At 36.8% G+C, this 18,176-nt stretch overlaps 1 protein-coding gene across 3 annotated transcripts; it reads right to left on the reverse strand.

The window, feature by feature from the left end:
• Positions 1-1,523: 1,523 nt before the first annotated feature.
• Positions 1,524-15,008, reverse strand: LOC112196848 (tuberculostearic acid methyltransferase UfaA1). Of its 3 annotated transcripts, XM_024337314.2 has the most exons (25): positions 14,968-15,008; positions 14,628-14,834; positions 14,023-14,240; positions 13,830-13,935; positions 13,603-13,704; positions 13,336-13,395; positions 13,024-13,102; positions 12,792-12,939; positions 12,409-12,532; positions 12,120-12,300; positions 11,975-12,003; positions 11,645-11,793; positions 11,320-11,422; positions 11,042-11,137; positions 10,910-10,959; positions 10,697-10,829; positions 10,445-10,507; positions 10,261-10,320; positions 10,012-10,173; positions 9,863-9,936; positions 9,688-9,781; positions 9,440-9,576; positions 9,261-9,341; positions 2,050-2,158; positions 1,524-1,867 (listed from the first exon to the last, which is right to left on the reverse strand). In XM_024337314.2, exons 2-25 carry the CDS (start codon positions 14,799-14,801, stop codon positions 1,796-1,798), a joined length of 2,604 nt encoding a protein of 867 aa, XP_024193082.1. In that variant the 5' UTR covers positions 14,802-14,834; positions 14,968-15,008; the 3' UTR covers positions 1,524-1,795. The 3 variants fall into 3 exon arrangements, with proteins under 3 accessions (XP_024193082.1, XP_040375123.1, XP_040375124.1); XM_040519189.1 differs by lacking the exon at positions 2,050-2,158; XM_040519190.1 differs by lacking the exons at positions 12,120-12,300; positions 12,409-12,532; positions 12,792-12,939; ... (5 more) ...; positions 14,628-14,834; positions 14,968-15,008 and having other exon boundaries at positions 11,645-11,804.
• Positions 15,009-18,176: the final 3,168 nt, after the last annotated feature.

An 18,176-nucleotide genomic window follows, 5' to 3' on the forward strand; every position in this document is an offset into this window, starting at 1 on the left:
AACGATATCCCCACAAAAACTGATCAGGGGCTTATTGTCCTATGATAACTTTGATTGTCCCCGATTCAGGGCTTTGTATGCATCCCAAAACAGTACACTAACAGAGGCCTCGATATCGACGTACCCGGGAAGTAATGTAGTGGTCCATTTGGAGAGTGATGAGGAAGGGCTCATCATGAGGCATTTTGAGGTTCGCTTCCTCCTCTTCTAGAAAAGTGACCGACCCCCATCCAGTCATGTTCCCTTCCCAAGAGGTGCTGTGGAAATTGAAAACCACATGGTAGCTGAAACTCAAGCCTCGTTTCCTTCTTTGGGGCCGTAAATCCTTTGGTCCTCCACCATGGATCATGAGGATCCAGCCATATACATTGATGGCTCCTAATTCTTTAGAGTGCAGACCGCTGAAGTTTGCTTTTCTGAATGAGCGACTCAATCGTATTTTTTAGAGCCATGCAAAGGTTGGTATTGTGCTCGGTGTCTTCGTGATAAGTACAGAATATACCGGTATCTTGTTGTGTAAACTTGCTTTTTGGGAACTTTCGGGGCGGTGGTCCAGGTATTTCATCTCTCTTCTCATTCTAGATAGTCTCGTATGAGGCGGTGAGGAGAGTGAATACTTCATACCTCGGTGGGGGTGGTGTTTTGGGATACTGCGGTGGCCTGTCTTCTCGATGGGATTGAGTACCCAAATAGTCACTAGATTTGGATAAGGACTCTTTGTCCCTCTTGCTGGCAGAGTAAGGTGATCGTCCGCCATCTTGGGTTCACTCCCGTTTTATTGGCTCATCCCTGACCACTGAGGCCGGGTTGGTGATTCTTTTCCTTTCTTGTTTGATGCTATCCTTGTATGTTTCAAACTCAGCCTGGGCGTGCCCGATAGCTATAGCCATTAGCTGTTGGTGGATGAATGTTAATCCCGTAGAGGAAATCTCCGGGTTTTAATATTTTTTAGGGTGCCAAAAGATAATTCAATCTTATGATTAAAGAGTTGCGATGTAAGAATACAAGTGCTTGATCATAGTCAATATTCTTTTTTGAATGATTTCCTAGTTCATTTGTGCTTAATGAAGTTGAACATGTTTGCTTCAACCTAATCATTAAGTCAAGTAAATTATAGTTTGATCTACTTGAGTTCTATACGGGATCAATAAATTAGAATTGATAGGTCAGAATAACTTTGGCATATGTCTGGGATCAATAAGACTTATCTACAGAAATCTTTAGCATAAAATCTGGGGAATTCAATTGTTATCAACTAGTAAATAGGTTAGAAGTATTAAGTAGTGGATCCAATGCTTTAGCATCTTTATAATATGTTCTTAAACTCTAAGGAATCTCATTGCTCATTCTTGTCTTTAATTTTAGTTTTTCTTTCTTCAGTTTTATGTTTAAAACTCATCCACATCATAAAACTTAGTTTGTTTATTTTACTAACGTTAAAGCACATTTGTCATAACAAAACTGTTTCAATCAATATTATTTGAGGGAACGACCTCATGCTTGCACATCTATTCTAGAATTTATTCATGCACTTGTGAGTACTATAGTAAAATTGACAACAACAATACACCCCAACATTATATAAAATGTTGTTTATTGAATTACAGACAAATGATTATTTGAACTCCATTTATTTGTTTGCTTTTTTATTCAAACTTGAAATCTTTACATATTTGACAAGCAATCTAAGCAATAATATATGCCAAACGAATATGTAGATTTAGAATCGCTCATTCTAATGGAGCCTTGTTTAATTTACGCCTTATTTTTTTTACCAGTTTATAGTGCAGAACCGTCAATATGCTGAAGGGAAACCCTTATATGGATTGTTGAATGTGAGAGCATTTCCGGGACGTGAAAACACAATCTGCATCAAATTAATAACTTATAGTGGGTGATGTGAAGCATGTGTGACTAAGGCACACATAATACTTAAAAAATCACAGTAAAGATCATATTATTGTATATACATGTATATTGTTATGAAAGATTTAAGTGTGTATTATCCAACAATGGAAATTTGTGAAATGTGTGGAGTATAAAAGTTACCTGGTAATTTCTAAGCGGTGTATATGACTTGAAACCAGCAGCACAATAATCAAAATAATATTCCCATGTCCGAATGAAATTTTCATTGAATCCAAGAGCTAGTATTTCACTATGAACACCAAAGAGAAATTGCACTGTATTAAAAGCTAAAAGCGCAGCAGTCATATAAGTATTATATTCCATTTTATTCCATTTGAATAATACTCCCATGTCCGAAAGAAATTTTCATTGAATCCAAAAGCTAGCATTTCTTCACCATGAACACCAAACAGAAATTGCACTGTATTAAAAGCTTAAAGCGCAGCATTCATAAGTATTATATTCCAGCCATTTTATTTCATTTGATATATATATACACACACGTAAATAAAGACTTGTATCAGAGAATATATTCAATGAAAAGAAAAGAACAAAGAGCACTAGTGTGCTTATTTAATAAGTAGAGAGTTCCATGTTCAGACAACAAATTTACAATGGAAAATTTATGCCAATTGCTAATTCTATCCTTTTCAATTCATATAGACTTAAGAGTATATGTTGCATATCATAATAAACCGTGCATGTCATGATCCTCAAGAACCTCATTATACATAGAATTCTTATCTATATTTTACACAGACTACAGACATAACTATCTTCTTAACTTTGTCGACTCTCTCAGAAATTTTTTCTCCAACATTTTAGCGTTTGATCATAATGAATTCTAGTGTTTTTCAAGTGCTCCACTCTGTGAAATGAAACTCTCATAATTTTAAAATAAAAACACTATAATAAAAAGTTGGACCTAGTCATGATCGAGATTATACCAAAGTCTGGAAGCAGCTATGGTTGATGTTACCCTACTTAATGAAGGTAGACATCCACAAGGAATTATATATTCCTTTATTAAGTGGCCTATGCTCTTCATAATGTTTATCCGGTATTGATATGAACTAAAGAAAGACCAGTTAGCCTTGACTATTAACAATATATTAGGTGTAATAATTTATAAGCTAGAGTTGATATATTGATCAAAATAATTGAACAACTTCAAGATTGATCAAAACTGATCAAAATTGTGGACAATATGTTGATATTGCCAGCAGGAGCACGTAGCCGCGATATAGAGGACATCTATATGCTTGGCTTTCCGAGTACGGTTTACCAAGTTTTTAGTGATGTTCCTTCGGATTCTATTGCTACAAAGGTTCGCAATGACTTTCTCAAGTACATTGGAAAGTGTGAGACACATTAACAGTATAATATACTCATCCATGGAACAAAATTTCCTTTACATTGGAAAGGTTAAGGTAGTGAGGCGTCCGAACTTGAATTTGACAATAATGCTTTCAAGCATTTATGAGTTCCAAGACTTGATGATTATGTTGGATAAACTATTTTTCTACTGAAATATGTTGGATAAGTAGCTCATTTTTGAAGATATGTTCTATTGCTATCAATGCTTTCTATTGAAATTATGTAGGATAAACTGTTTTTCACTGAAAATATGTTAGTGCAATTAAATTTGTTTGTACTTCTCGCCAGCTAGCCTCGCAAGCACAGACAATAGCTAGTATCAACAGCCCCAACGTCAGCGCCCTTTCCCTGCACCAGTTAGCCTCACTAAGTTCAACCTCCGTACAAAATAACCTCACAAGCGACTTTTCAAGGTAAACTTTTCTAAAAGTTGCTGCTTTTTTTAAAATTCCTGCTTTCTTGCACTCAGGGATTCTAATATCCCTTCTTCTACCTCCCACCTTTCTTATAACGTGGTATTGAGCCGACCTGTAGGGGTTCATGCTATCTCCGAGCAATGACTTGTTGAGAATATTTTTACGATCGACCACTACATCTCTGTTTCGTTCTAATCCAATATATCTTGGAAATCAAATTTCTTGGTAGCGAGTTTCCAACAAAAATTCATACTGTTTTCGTGGTTAGCTTTTAAGTTCTAAAACTAACTTTGTTCTTGTTTTCCCTTTTCAACTTGAACAAGCTTGATTATGCTCCATTAGGGACAACGGGCATCGGATATCGCAAGTGGATTAGTGATGTCTAACAGCGCCTCAAAGCCCAAGGGATCCTATCTGCGATCCAAGAACGCACTACTAATGTGCCTACCCAAGCTGCTACTGATGCTTTGGAAACAAATTCTGCCAAAGCCATCATTCTGATGACTTGTCATATGGACGAGTCCCTGCAGTTCGAGTATCTGAATGAAGAAGATCCCAGAAGACCGTGGATCTCACTCGAAGAGTACTTTGGGAATATTCGTGACTCACTACTTTCGGATTCAAAAGTGAGATGACATAATCTCCACTTCTGTAATTTCAAGGCAATGCTTGACTACAATTTGAAAGCCCTATGCATCAAATTTTGATGGAATTATGTAGTAAAGACATCATAGTTTCTATGTTTGGTAAGAACTATCGTATTGAAGTTAATGCAATACAAATAGCAAGGTTTCATGAGCTCATTAAAGCTATGTTTGTTGCTGAAAATTATGACAGCATCCTTGTGAAGAATTATAATTCGAGACCTGTGGGAACTAAGTCCATTCCCGAGTCCAATTATAATGGCGCCCCTAAAGGAGGACGCTGCGAGTGAAATCCTAAAACTAAGGATGCTTCGGTCTGGATGCTTTGATCCATATAATCGCTTTGCTTAGGAAGTAACTGCCAGAATAAGCAGACACGGATTCAAGGAGGCCACCGTAGGAAGAGAGAAGCCACTGCCACTGGCCCTAGAGGCCGCCCTACTCACACGTAAAACACACCTAAATTAAGGACTTCGACCATAAAGACGTGTGTTTTCGATGTGGAGCATCTAGTTATTCTAGGTACATTTATAGATCATCTAAAGGTCCCACTGCTATGTACACCGTGTATTGCGAAGCAAGAGAATCTCACACTGTGGAACATGAAGACCAATATGTCAAGTTGAAGGTTAAATACTTCAAATCTGGCGATGATGAAGATACCGCTGATTTTGTTTCAAGTCTTTTTATTTTCCAAGATTGATTGTATTACGCACTTGCCATATTTTTAGTAGATACGTTTGGTTTTAACTTTTCTTCAACTAGGTTCATCCAAATTGGATGCGATGTTTAGGCAAGAGTTGGAGAGAGAAGTATTTTAAAGTGAGCTTTGCTCTACCAAAATCTCTCCTCTTCTTACCTAGTCGTGTTCGGATTACAGTTACCGAAAGAACTTAGGTGACAACCATTCGCTTTAGTTAGTTTTTGGCATTAGCTAGTTTTGGATTAGATTTTTCACACGAACATCTATTCTTTCGAGCCACAAGAAGCAAGAATAGAAAATTATTCCCGGACCACGTGGGACCATCGCCACTGTACCTAGCACCGTTGCCAACAAGATGTCGCCGTCGTCCACCTTGATGACGCCAACAATGGCGCCATCCTCTCCCATTTTGCTTCTAAAGCCATTTTTGGTGTCTCGGCCCAACCAAAATCCTCATTGGTTGCTTATACGACCCCTCGCTCATTTTGCAAAGCCTATCCTATGCAAAGGATACAAAAATTCTTATTTCGTTCTTACATAGAATCCAAGGGGATATTTGTAGACCTCAACCAACTTGCGGACCTTTAAGATGCTTTATGTTGTCAGTTGACGCGTGAACACGCTAGTCACATGTCAGACTTTTTCAACTCGTAATGCTGCTTATGCTAAAATCCAAGCACATGTCATTCATCTATGTGCTCACTACCTGGATCATCCTACTAAGTCAATACGATTTGATAATGCTAGAGAATTTACATTGAAGACTTTTGATGGATATTACATGGCCTTGGAGATTGATTTTGAGCATCCTATTCCCCATGTGCACACCTTAAATGATCTTGTAAAAGCCGCCATTAAACGACTTCAAATGGTAGCCCGAGCATTGGTAATGAGCACCAATCTCCTTATTTCCACTTGGGGTTATGCAATATTCCATGCAGTTATGCTTATTCATCTACGATCCACAACGTTTCAACCTTTTTATGCATTACAACTAGTGACTAGGTATGAGTTTGACATCTTGCACTTATGCATATTTGGGTGCGCAGTTTATATGCCAATTGTGGCGCCACATCGCATCAAGATGGATCCTCAGAGACGAATGGGGATATATGTTGAATTTGATCGAAGCTCCAATAATCGTGTACTACTTAGAATCCTTGACATGTGATCTCATTACTGCTTGTTTGCTGATTGTCACTTCGATGAGATAGTTTTTCCCTCATTAGGGGGAGATAAGAACATCAACATTTAACAAGAATGACAGGAATTATCTTGGTCTACCGTCACTTTATTTCATCTCGATCCCATACCACACAGTTTGAGCTTGAAGTGTGAAGGATTATCGAGCCTTAGAATGTAGCAGATGCTTTACCTGATGTGTTTTCTAAAATTTCTAAAGTGACTAGTTCAAAAATACCTGCTGCAAACGTGCCTGCAAGGATAGACATCTCTAATACATGACGTAGTGGTGGTGACGTGGCGTCACAAGTCGGAGACCTTGCAAGGAGATGTGGGAGGCCACCAATTTAGAACGGTTCTTGCTCTAGAAAGAGAACTACTTTGAAAAAACCCGATCCTTTGATTATGGACACTCAAAATTCATCTTATAAGAATGTTCTGGATTATTGTTATGTCTAAGACACATCATTTGGGACGCCTCAATGTCAGAATCAACTGTTGAGAATATAGAGATTTCTGTAAACTACACAAGTGTACATGGGATGTCGGATATAAACTCCATCATCATTGATGATATATTAGCGTATTCTATTGCGTGTGAGATCATTGAGTCCGATGACATCGAACTCTGCTCCATTGATAAATGCCAACATAGAGAAGATTGACCCAAATGGAAAAATGGGATCCGGGGTGAACTTGATTTGCTAATGAAGAGGAATGTTTTCGGGCCGGTGAAGCCGACACCTCTTAATGTAAAACCTGTTGACATAAATGGATCTTCGATAGAAAGCGTGATGGAAAAAACGAGATTGTAGACTCGCCCTAGTGCAATGCTTCTCTCAACGTCTTGGAGTTGATTATGAGGAGACATATTCTCCCATAATGGACGTTATAACATTCCACTACCTTGTCAATTTGGTAGTTTATGAAAAACTGAACATGCAGATTATGAATGTGGTCACAATGTATCTTTATGAGGATCTAGATAAGAAAATATATATGAAAGTTCCTGATGCACTTCAGTTACTCAAGTCAAGTGGCTCTAGATATATCACAAAGTGCGTTTGCAATAAGATTAAAACAATCCAGATGCATGTGGTCTAACCGTCTAAGTGACTACTCGATTAGAAAGGGATATGTCAATACTGAATTATGTCCATGAGTTTTTATTAAGAAGATAAGTTTCTAATTTGCCATTGTCGTGGTTTATGTCGATGACATGAACATAATTGGAACCCTTGATGAGTTAAGGGAAACCGCTGAACATTTGAAATCTGAGTTTGAGATGAAAGATCTTGGGAGAACATGACCTTTGTCTGGGTTTAGAACTTGAGCACCGTGCCAATGGAATTTTGATTCACCAATCTGCCTATACTCAAAAGATGCTTAGGCGCTTTAATGAAGATAAAGTAAAGCTTGTTAGCCCTTCCATGGCCATCCGTAGTCTTGACCTTCAAAATGATCAGTTTCGTCCCAAGAATAATACGAAGACATGTTAGAGGCTCAAGTGCTCTATCTAAATGTAATAGGCACATTATTGTACTTAGCACAATGCACAAGACCGAACATCTCCTTTGCTATGAACTTATTAGCTAGATATAGCTCTGCACCGACGCGGGCCTATTGGACCAGTGTAAAAAATATCTTTCGATACTTAAAATGTACTATAATTATGAGCTTTTCCTATCCTTACAGAGAGAAAACGATAGATGACATGATGGATTAGGACCCATCATGCATTGAGAGCGCCGCTGCCTGCCAGCGTCCCCTATGCCTCACCAAAAATCAAAAGACGTTTTGGTAGGTTTTGCTGATGCCAGGTTTCTCTCTGACCCATATAAATTTTGTTTCCAAACTGGCTATATATTACCATGGGAAACGCTGCGACATCTAGGAGGTCTACAAAACAGACTCTTGTCGCTACATCTTTGAATCATGCAGAGATTATTGCTCTTCAAAAATCAGTTTTTTGAGTGTATATGGTTAAAATCCATAATTACACATATTCGAAGTACTTGTGGTTTGAAGTCTACTATAGATGTACCTACGAGCATTTATGAGGATAATGTCGCTTGCATTGAACAAATAAAGCAAGTTTACATTAAGGGTGACAACACAAAGTATATATCGCCTAAGTTCTTCTATAATCAGCAACAAACTCTCATTCAGATTAAAGTGAACCAGGGTCGATCTGAGGAAAATGTGGCAGATTTATTTACCAAGTCTCTGCCCAAATCCACTTTCGAGAAACATGTGAAATGTATTGGTCTACGGAAATTATTTGAACTCCCATGATCGTAGTCATCAGGGGGAGACGCAGACATCAGGGGAGATGTCTATATGTTTGATCTCAAAATGTGAAGAGTTGTGTTGTACTTTTTTTCTCCTTCGACCGAGGTTATTTTTGTCTCACTGGGTTTTTATTACTCTGCAAGATTTTTAACTAGGCAATGTGAGAAGCACTACCATTGTTTGGATGACACAAGGGGGAGTGTGGAAGGAAACCCAAATTATGTTTGCTTGGCCCAAATAGGATTACTTGTTCTAGTTGTAATATGGTAAAATATTCTAGATCTCCTAATCCATATTTGAGTAGGATTCCTTGAACTCCAAAATATTATACATGCAATTTTTTCTATAAAGATGCCTCTATTATTAATGAAAGCATCCAAGTATTCTCTCAAATTCTCTTGTCCTTAAACATTTCCCAGTTTATATAGTGATGTAGTTTGTTGTTTTTATTTATTATTTTATTTATCAACTCTTTGTATGACTATTTTTCCATTTAGATTTTGTTGGTGTTCTTTTAGATTAGAGAATTAAACTTCATCCTTCTTAATTTTTTGTTGTTGACTCTTATTCCTTTGGAAAATTGATGCTACTTCTATCATTTTTCATCTATATATAGACTTAAGAGTATATGCTATATGTCATAAATTCATAATAACTTTGTGCACGTCAACCTCATTATACGTAGAATTCTTATCTATATTGCCGTCAGACTAATTAAATGCATGATTATCCTCTTACCTCTGCCTCTCTAAAAAATTCTTTCTCCAACATCGTAGTGTTTGGTAATAGTGAATTCCGATGTTTTCCAAGTGCTCCACACTGCAACATGAAATTCTCACTAGTTAGAAATAAAACATTATAACAAAATGTTGGACCTAATTATGAGATTGTTCTTATCTCATGATAACAGATCATACCAGAGTCTAGAAGAAGCCGCCATGGCTGATGTTACCCTACTTAATGAAAGTAGACATCCACCAGGAAATATATATTCGTTTAAGAAGCCTGAACTTCGCCTGTACTCATCATAGCGTTCATCCGCTATAGATGTGAACTAAGAAAGATGAATCACCATTAGCAATATGTTCGATGCCATCATTTATAGCAGTCAAATTTATTAGTCAAAATAGTTAAGCAACTTGGAGTCAAAATTGTCAAACACTACCTGGAGAATAAAAAGCCCATTTTTTGCCAATACAGACTCACAGCAAGAAAAGAACTCATCCATAAATTCATGGCCGACATGTTCTAACATCTCGCTAAAAAATGCAGCCACTAATCAAGAGATTTTCAGGAGTATAATGAATGGACTCAAGTTGGTAAGGGAAAAAAGTACTCACCAAGAAATGATTCTGTCATATTTGTGGTCAGAAGGCAATTGGCGGTAGTCACACAGAAGGAACTTGATCCGGTGCTGTTATAAATTAATTCAAATAACAAATCAAGTTTCTTGGAATAAATAAGTTTGTAAGTTTCTAAAATTTGATACCTGAAGTCCAGCATCTTTCACTTTCTTTTCAGCAAATTTAAGTTGTTCCTCAGATAGAGTGATGCCGGTGTATCTGCAGCCCGTTCGTTTAACTGCTTCAATAGCTAAGGTTCCCCAACCACAACCAATATCTAGAACCTCATGGTTCTCATCGATTCTAGCCTAGTTTAATTGAAAGAAGAAACACTTTGAAATAGGAGACGAAAACAGAAATCAAACCCTTGACAGAATTCTCAAAACTGAACTCACCTTATCAATGAGAGTAGAGATTTTCCTAAGCTGTGCAGTATTCAATTCCTCATCTTCTGTCTTAAGAATGACAATTTGACCCAGAAAGAAAAAATATAAGTTACATTCCAATTAATGTACTTTCTTCCATGCACTGTTTATTGTCGTAAACTGACTGGAAGCTGGTCAAGCTGGTGATTCTGACCTTAAATATTGCAGCGGAATACATCATTGTTTCGCCCAAGAACAACGAAAATAGTTCATTACGCTACAACACACAAAAAGTGAATAGTAAACTTCCGTGAGCTAAAAAAACCAAGTCTCATGCTAGCATGTCATTGAAATAGAGCTACAAAAGAGTAAAATCTATTCCAATACATATTTACTGATAATAGAGAGGTTAATCTGTTTAAGAAAATCATATTATTTCTATATTCCCAGGTCATAAATTGTATACCAGATCATAATGATGAGATATATTCCTTCGAGCCTGTGCAAGACTATTTTTCTTCAAAGCATGCTGAAAGAAGTATCTGGCTGAGGCTATAGAGCCTATGGTGGCTGTGAAAAACAAAGGCTGCCACCTTCCCCTACATAAAACCAACAATGTATTGAGACCTGGCTGATTATAATCACAATTCTAGTTTGAGATAATCGGTGCACGTTGCACCTTTTCTTGTTTGATTTTGAGGCATTAGAATCTCCGTTGGCAATGAGAAGCTGGAAGAAGAAACAGCAAGGCAAAATTTTATCAAAATCCGCATAGTAAGGAGAATGAGATTGCAATGTTCAATTATCTTACCATAATAAGATTTAGAAGACCTTGGTCTTTATCATTGAAAGAAAAATCACCATCGATATATGCATCTGCAATGCCTAAATCAGCCTTCGTCATTACCTGTGAAATTAAAACTTCTCCGAATCAGTAAAACTTTGTGAGGATTTAATGGTGTTTTCATATTGACAACGATCCTATATAATGTCTTCCTGAATCCTGAGCGTTAATCAGAAACCTTTTCCTTTAAACTAGAATTCACATTATGATCGAAGTGTCAAAGTCAGTTAAAAATATATGCATACTTTCCAGTAAAACTGAGGACTGTGAACTTTGAGAACGGATTTTAGAGAACAGTCCTTTCTGCTTCCCTCAAAGGTGAACATTGTGCCGCCCTCTTCTAATAAGCTGCATACAAAACCACATTTAAAATATACTAATTGTATTCTTATCTGATGAAACTTATTCCAAATGATGAAATGAAAAAAAAAAAAAAAAAATAGTAAAACAGCTAAAGATAGAAAAAGAAAAAACAAGTGGCATATGCAGTGCAGGTAACAGTAAGCTTGTCATATATGTGATCCAAGTTGAGGAAGTAGAATACATTTCAAGAACATAAATATTACTCACATCAAACATCCGGTAGATATATAATGTCTAAGAAATCTAGTAACAAACAAGCGTGCCGCTGTTTCAGTCGTTGAAAAAGCCATATGTTTTGGGTTTCTTAACAGGGCACAACCTTTTCCAAGCATACCATGGGCTGCAGCCATTCCAGCCTGCAATTCCACTTTGGTAATGTATTAAGCTTCTTAAATCAACTAATTTACCATTTTCTTCATCAAAATGAATAATTACCGAGGAGGTCAATCACTCTTTCATATCTTAAACTATAACATATTAATTTCAGTCAGTTATACAACAATATGATCTAATAACTAACTCCTTCATCAAACATACCTTTAGCCCATCCTCATGGAAGCCATAACCTGAAAAAGTGTGTGATGAGTATCAGATGATTGCTAAAAGCTAAGCATAGTTTTAGCAACATGGGATAATATCAGCTCTGAGAAATGAAAATTGAGGTAGTAATTCTGAATCTCACCCTGGTATGCTCCACAAAACCAAATTCCTCTCTTTCCTTGAATTTGAGGAAGATCCAGCGAAGCTTTTGATGCTGCAACAGATAGGACTGGATGGCTTGTTGACCACTTAAGCAAGGTGTGGTTTGGTGTATGATCTGGATTGAGTGTCACAAGATATGGTTGACTTATTTCACCGAGGTCCTGCACATTCAAAAATTCCAGGAATGGTTAAGATTTTAACAGAAGAAGGGAGAGCAATTTCAAAAAGTGAAGTTCCACAAATTCTTACTGAACACATAAACTAATTACCTGAAGCTGATTGAGCCAGTATGTCAAACATACTTTGTTGTCAGTACTTCCAAGATAGTTCAATGCACTCCATGCTGCTAGGTTTTGGGGCATTAAAGTTTTGTCACGATGAAGGAAAATATCACTGCCAATAGAGTTCAACAATGATTATGCATTCATTGAATTAGCTAGGATAGCAAAAAAGCAAATCAACTTCAGCATTTACCCTTTTTTTCCAAAATAAGAAAAGGTAGATAAATTAAAGCAAATGATCAGGTGCATATTATAAGTTGATTATTTTTCAGAGTACACTTCAAGTGATCAGCAAGACAAAGCTAGCAAGATTACAGATTTACAGGTACTAATTAATTTGAAGAGGTGCAAGTGATAATACAAAGGTATACCGGTATACATATTGGAAGGCGCCAAGTATTCTCAATTCATCAGGTGTTGCCTGATCTCCTAATATTCTCACGGCTTTGGGGGCTTGAATAGCAATAATGCATCCATTGTAAATTTCCTCAAAACCATCCCCAGTAAAAACAGTTCCACCTGCTATCTCTCATGGAAACTCTATTAATACAATTAATTAGAGGATCAGAAAAGGAAGTCTCAACTATCCATCTAAGCACTCACCCTCATCAGTTGTGGAAACTTTATGTACCTCACAGCCGGTTCTTATCTGACAACCCTTACTCTCCAACACTTCTTTCACCTGAAATTGTTAACAAAACATGAGCTAGAGACTAGAGTCCTAGAGAAACCATTTACTTTCAGTTAAGACCCTGAAACTGTTTTTCTTTTTTCTTTTTGCATTTCAGGTTTTTTTATTATTATTTATTATTATTATTATTATTATTAATTATTATTATTATTAATTTTTTTGTTTTTCTTTCACAAGTGGCATCAGGTATATAAGCTTGCAATATTGATAATAAAGACTAGTACCTTCTTCACATAACACTGTGAACGCCATTTGACGGTAAGCCACTGTGGGCCGCCAAATAGCTGCAGGATAAATTAGGCCAGGGCCAAGAAAGTATGTAAATATAGACATGAAAACTCTTAAGGTATTAAAATGGAAATTAAAACATCAAAATAATTAAGCTTTCTGAGTTCTGATTAATCATACAATACATGCTACTTTCAAAAAATATTGGCTTAATTTTTAATTAAGTTCAGCTAAAAGGAGATAATTTTTTATAAAAAATGCACCTGAAGTAGTTGATAATTGCGACAAACCGAAAGCACAGAGTAAGCTGACAAGCTTATAACTCCTTCTGAAGGACACGACAAGATTGAACTACATATTGGAATCTGCAGGTGAATAATCACATTACTTAACCACCAAGTAACTAATAAACATAACTGATATATTAGGTTGTGACTTAGAAAAAGCTCTAATTAAAGATATTATTTTAGTGAATTCATGCATAACTCACAAGGTAAGCCTTCCTAAATAGTTCAGAGTAGTGATGTGACTCAATAAACTGCCCCAAGGTTTCATTCCGGTCAATGTCTGTGTTACTCTCAAGCACCTCAAGATAACTGCAAGAAACACCGAATACAGACATCAACATGACATCTCACCTCAATAGGACATTTTGAGACATGGCATGCATTTCAGTTACGTACCTGATCAAATCATGCTTAAACTTGGTGATTTCTTGAAGCATTTTCCAGAAGTATGGGTTGAACAAGTTCTTCTTTTCTGCAAACAAGCTTGAAAAACTATTTCGACTACCCCATTCACAGCCCCGTCCTTTATCTAAACTCACTGAGAAGGACATGTCGCATGTCTCCATATCAACTCCAAGGTTCTCAAAGAACTCCATCATATTTGGATACATCACCTACATTCCAATTTTAAATTTTAATTCCACAAGTCCACAAACCAACATTAACATTAGTCATAGGTATTTTTTTTTGTAGTAATTGATAGATTATTTGTGAGGATTAGGAGGAGAATTAACATTGACCAATTAATCAAGAAGGCTGGATCGTTGAAGCTTCTTTTGTATTGTTTAGAGTTTAGTATAAACTGTCTAGTGCTTAAAGATTATGTTCATAGAAGTTGCACAGATGATCTAACATAAAGATCTAACTCTGTGCATACATTTACATTGTGTTCCAATTGAAGTAAAAAAGTATCAAGACAAGCAGATGGTTAGTATTCGGATAATGAGAATATATTTGCAGAGAATTAAGGAAGAGACTCAGAGAACAACCAGTGTACTTACATGATTGAAGACCATGAAACCAAGGTCCAAATCAACACCATCACATGTGACAATCCTGGCATGGCCACCCAGGTAGTCTTTTTTCTCATATAGAACCACTTCAACGCCTTCTTTTGCAAGAACATAGGCTGAGACCAAACCACTAATACCAGAACCAATCACTGCCACTTTCATCTTTCAGTTATCTTAATTCTACTTCGAATCCTCCTGCATGAATTAATATGCATGTGGGATAAGAACGAGAGAAATGTATCTGTACTTGCTTAGGAGCATATATATATATATATAGAGAACACTGTAAAACTTTTCGGCAAAATATAGGAAAATTTAAAGGTTGAACCTGAGCAGATTTCAAGATACTCTGCTCTCTCCAGTCTGTTCAGATTGAGAAAAGAAATAAAACGAGGGGAGTGCTATATATATACACACTCAGCTGAGTGTGGCTGTGTCTGAGCCACACTCAGCCATGTGACAGTTTTTCGTTTAGAAAAAAATTAAAAGCAGCCAACACATTCCTCGTCCCTAGCTAACCTACCCACCAAAACTGAATGCAGATGTCCCTTTCCTCCTTTGTACCCAAAAAAAAAAAAAAAAAAAAAAAAAGAATTCATTATCTACCCTCATGTGCATTACAGAGTCACACACATGCTGGAACCAGAAAATATTAATCACAATGAACCCCATAAAAAAATCAGTGGCGGATCCAGAAATCTTTCTGAAGATTATTAATAGATTACTTTAATTATAATTGGTTTTCAAAGAAAATTTTCTTATATCTTATACCTCTAAAATATCAAACAACTTTATATATCTTTCTAATTGTTGGAGATAAAAAAGTCAAAACTTAAATAAATAATTAATAAGAAAGTCTATTATTTTCAAAAACTAAATATCTGATTCACACGCAATTTACGTGTGTTTCTAGCCCTAATTACCTTGAAATTAGTGAATACTCAATCATTATTTCGTAGTATTACTTTGTTTTCTTCATTTGTAGGAATTTATAGTCAAGAGAGGAAAAAGACGAAAGAAGTAGCGAATTCGAGTAAAAAGTCAACTCCAACTAAAGGAATAAAAGTCAACTGGTTGACCACCGGGTCAACCAAGTCAACTTGATCCTATAGCATGAAGTCCAAGGCCCAAGACCAAAGAAGCACAAGTAAAGACCTAAGCCTGTTTGTATTACATCTTTGTATTCAAATTTCAAATTCAAAATGGATGTAATGACAATAATAATAGTGGACCACACCTCACACATATCACACATGTGGATGAGATATTTATTTGTGTTCACACTAGACGCACACTCACTTACACTTTTACCCTCCAGTTTTCTTTATATTTTCCAAAATATTTTCTAATATTCTAATTCTCTACATATTTATTAGGTTGTTTTAATCTTTTCATTTTACCCATTTTCTACTTGTTTTCGAGCCCTTGGATTTAGGGTACAAGTCCAACCTTGACCCTTAAACCCAAGGGGGTATTTAAGCACCTTTGCACACACATTTAACAAGCTGAAGACCCATTTTTCTACACCCTAGGCCTTTTGGCCGAATTTGGGACTTCTCTCCTCGCTCTCATCTTCGTCCATTTTCCATACTTTCTTTAGTTTTATTATAGGAATTTGAAGGACTACCTCTACAAGATTCAAGACTTGGGTAATTGTGGGAGTTGTAATTCAAGGATAGTTATGCTAGCTTTCTAGCTATTTGTGGCTACCCTTGTTTTCTCTTACACTTCTATACTCTTTTCTCCTTGAATTTTGTAATCTTGATGTCTATGATTATGGGTTGTGAGTAATTTCCTTGTTGGGGGTTAGGGTTGTGTGCCCTAGCCCAAATTTTGTGTAAAAGATGTTTAATTTAATGTAATGATGTAATTTTCATATGATAGATGCTTATATCTATTTTTGTTGGGTTGAAATGCATGTCTAGGAGCGTAGTCAACTCTAGGGTGTATATTTTGAGCATGTCTAGGACGGAGTTAGAGGCTTGACCCCCTCTAATTCCTAAGCTAGAAACCTTCAATTCGTACTCGAGGGGTTATAAGCATGGTGATTTACACCAGTTGAGTGATTGCGCGGGCGGTTCGCTTAGTAGTCTAATTCCTCGATCTCTACGCCTCTTGATGTGAATTACGGACCCTTGAACCGGAGTAGGAATACCATGAAAGGGAATTTCAGTCCTTGAGTCTTGAACCGCCTTGGATGCGACTGTCGCCAAAGTAGGAGATTGCATCTACATTATATTAACTTCCGACACATAGAATTTAGGTGAAAGAACCTCCCTAACACCCGTCATTCCCATTTATTTGGTTATACTTTCATTAATTTTTTTTTGCATTTCTATTAATTGCTTTACATTTCATCACATTTTGTTAATTTAAAATTCTCCCTCAAAATATTGAAACTCCGACTCATTGTAAATAACCACCACTATGCTCTTAGTCTTGATTAGGCTTTGGTGAGAACCAAAGCCGAGCATTGCTAAGGCTTGGTGCCTTAGAATAGAATTTTTGTTTATTTTGTTCTTCTTTTGCATGCTAAGTGTCTTTAGTTCCGACTACCCAAGGATTGTGGGTTAGCCACTAATCCCCGTGGTAAGATAATTTTGGGCTTAATACTTCCCTATTTTGACAACGATACGTACGCTTGCGTAAATGTGTATCAAGTGACTACCCACCTCTAGACGGGTGACCACCCACTTCTCTACACCCATAGGGTGTGAACAGTTTCTAATGTTATCTATATTTAATTGTATTTAAACCTAGTCATGACTCTTAGCTCTAATTAAAGATTTTAAACTATAAGACCAATTTATCCAATCACTTGATTCTTGCTAATGTCCAAACTCAAATTTATTATTACAAAATCCTGACCTAGCATACTCTCTGCTAGGGTTTATCGTTGACTGCTCCGTCTTCGACAATTCTTACCATTTTCCATGGATGATTCCTTCTTTACGATGGCTGCTGCCTTCACTCTGTCTGATGAGGCACATATTGATCTAGGGGCGGCCGGTGCTGCGGCTCTACAGGATAAACACCAGTATATGGTGGGCAGACTTCTTACTCGAAACCCTAATATCGCTGGATTGGTTGGATCCATCACTACCATTTGGGATAGATTCGTATTCCAATTTATTTGTGAATCAGATCGGAACAAATATCTCCATGGCGGTCCCTGGTTTTATTGAAACACAATGCTCCTCCTCGCCGTATTGACTCGATTACTTTCCAATCCATAGAGATCTAGATGGCAGTACGAGGATTGCCTCCGAAACTGCGCAACAAACTGGCCTTGTCGATGATTGGATCTGCAACCGTGAAAGTGGAGAAGTTTGATAAGGTCAAAATTCGTCGTAAGGATGAAGAGCAATGCATCAGACTGGTGATTGATACAAGACGTCGATTTCGGTTGTATCGTAAGTTTTCTTTCTCCCCTACTGTGGTGGTTGATCTGTCATTTGTTTATGAGAGGGTGAAAGGCCTGTGCAAGAACTGTGGATTGTTAATCCATGATGTGAAGGGATGTGACCTCATGTTTGT

The sequence above is a fragment of the Rosa chinensis genome, chromosome 4 (genome assembly GCF_002994745.2).
Source record: "Rosa chinensis cultivar Old Blush chromosome 4, RchiOBHm-V2, whole genome shotgun sequence".
NCBI lineage: Eukaryota > Viridiplantae > Streptophyta > Magnoliopsida > Rosales > Rosaceae > Rosa > Rosa chinensis.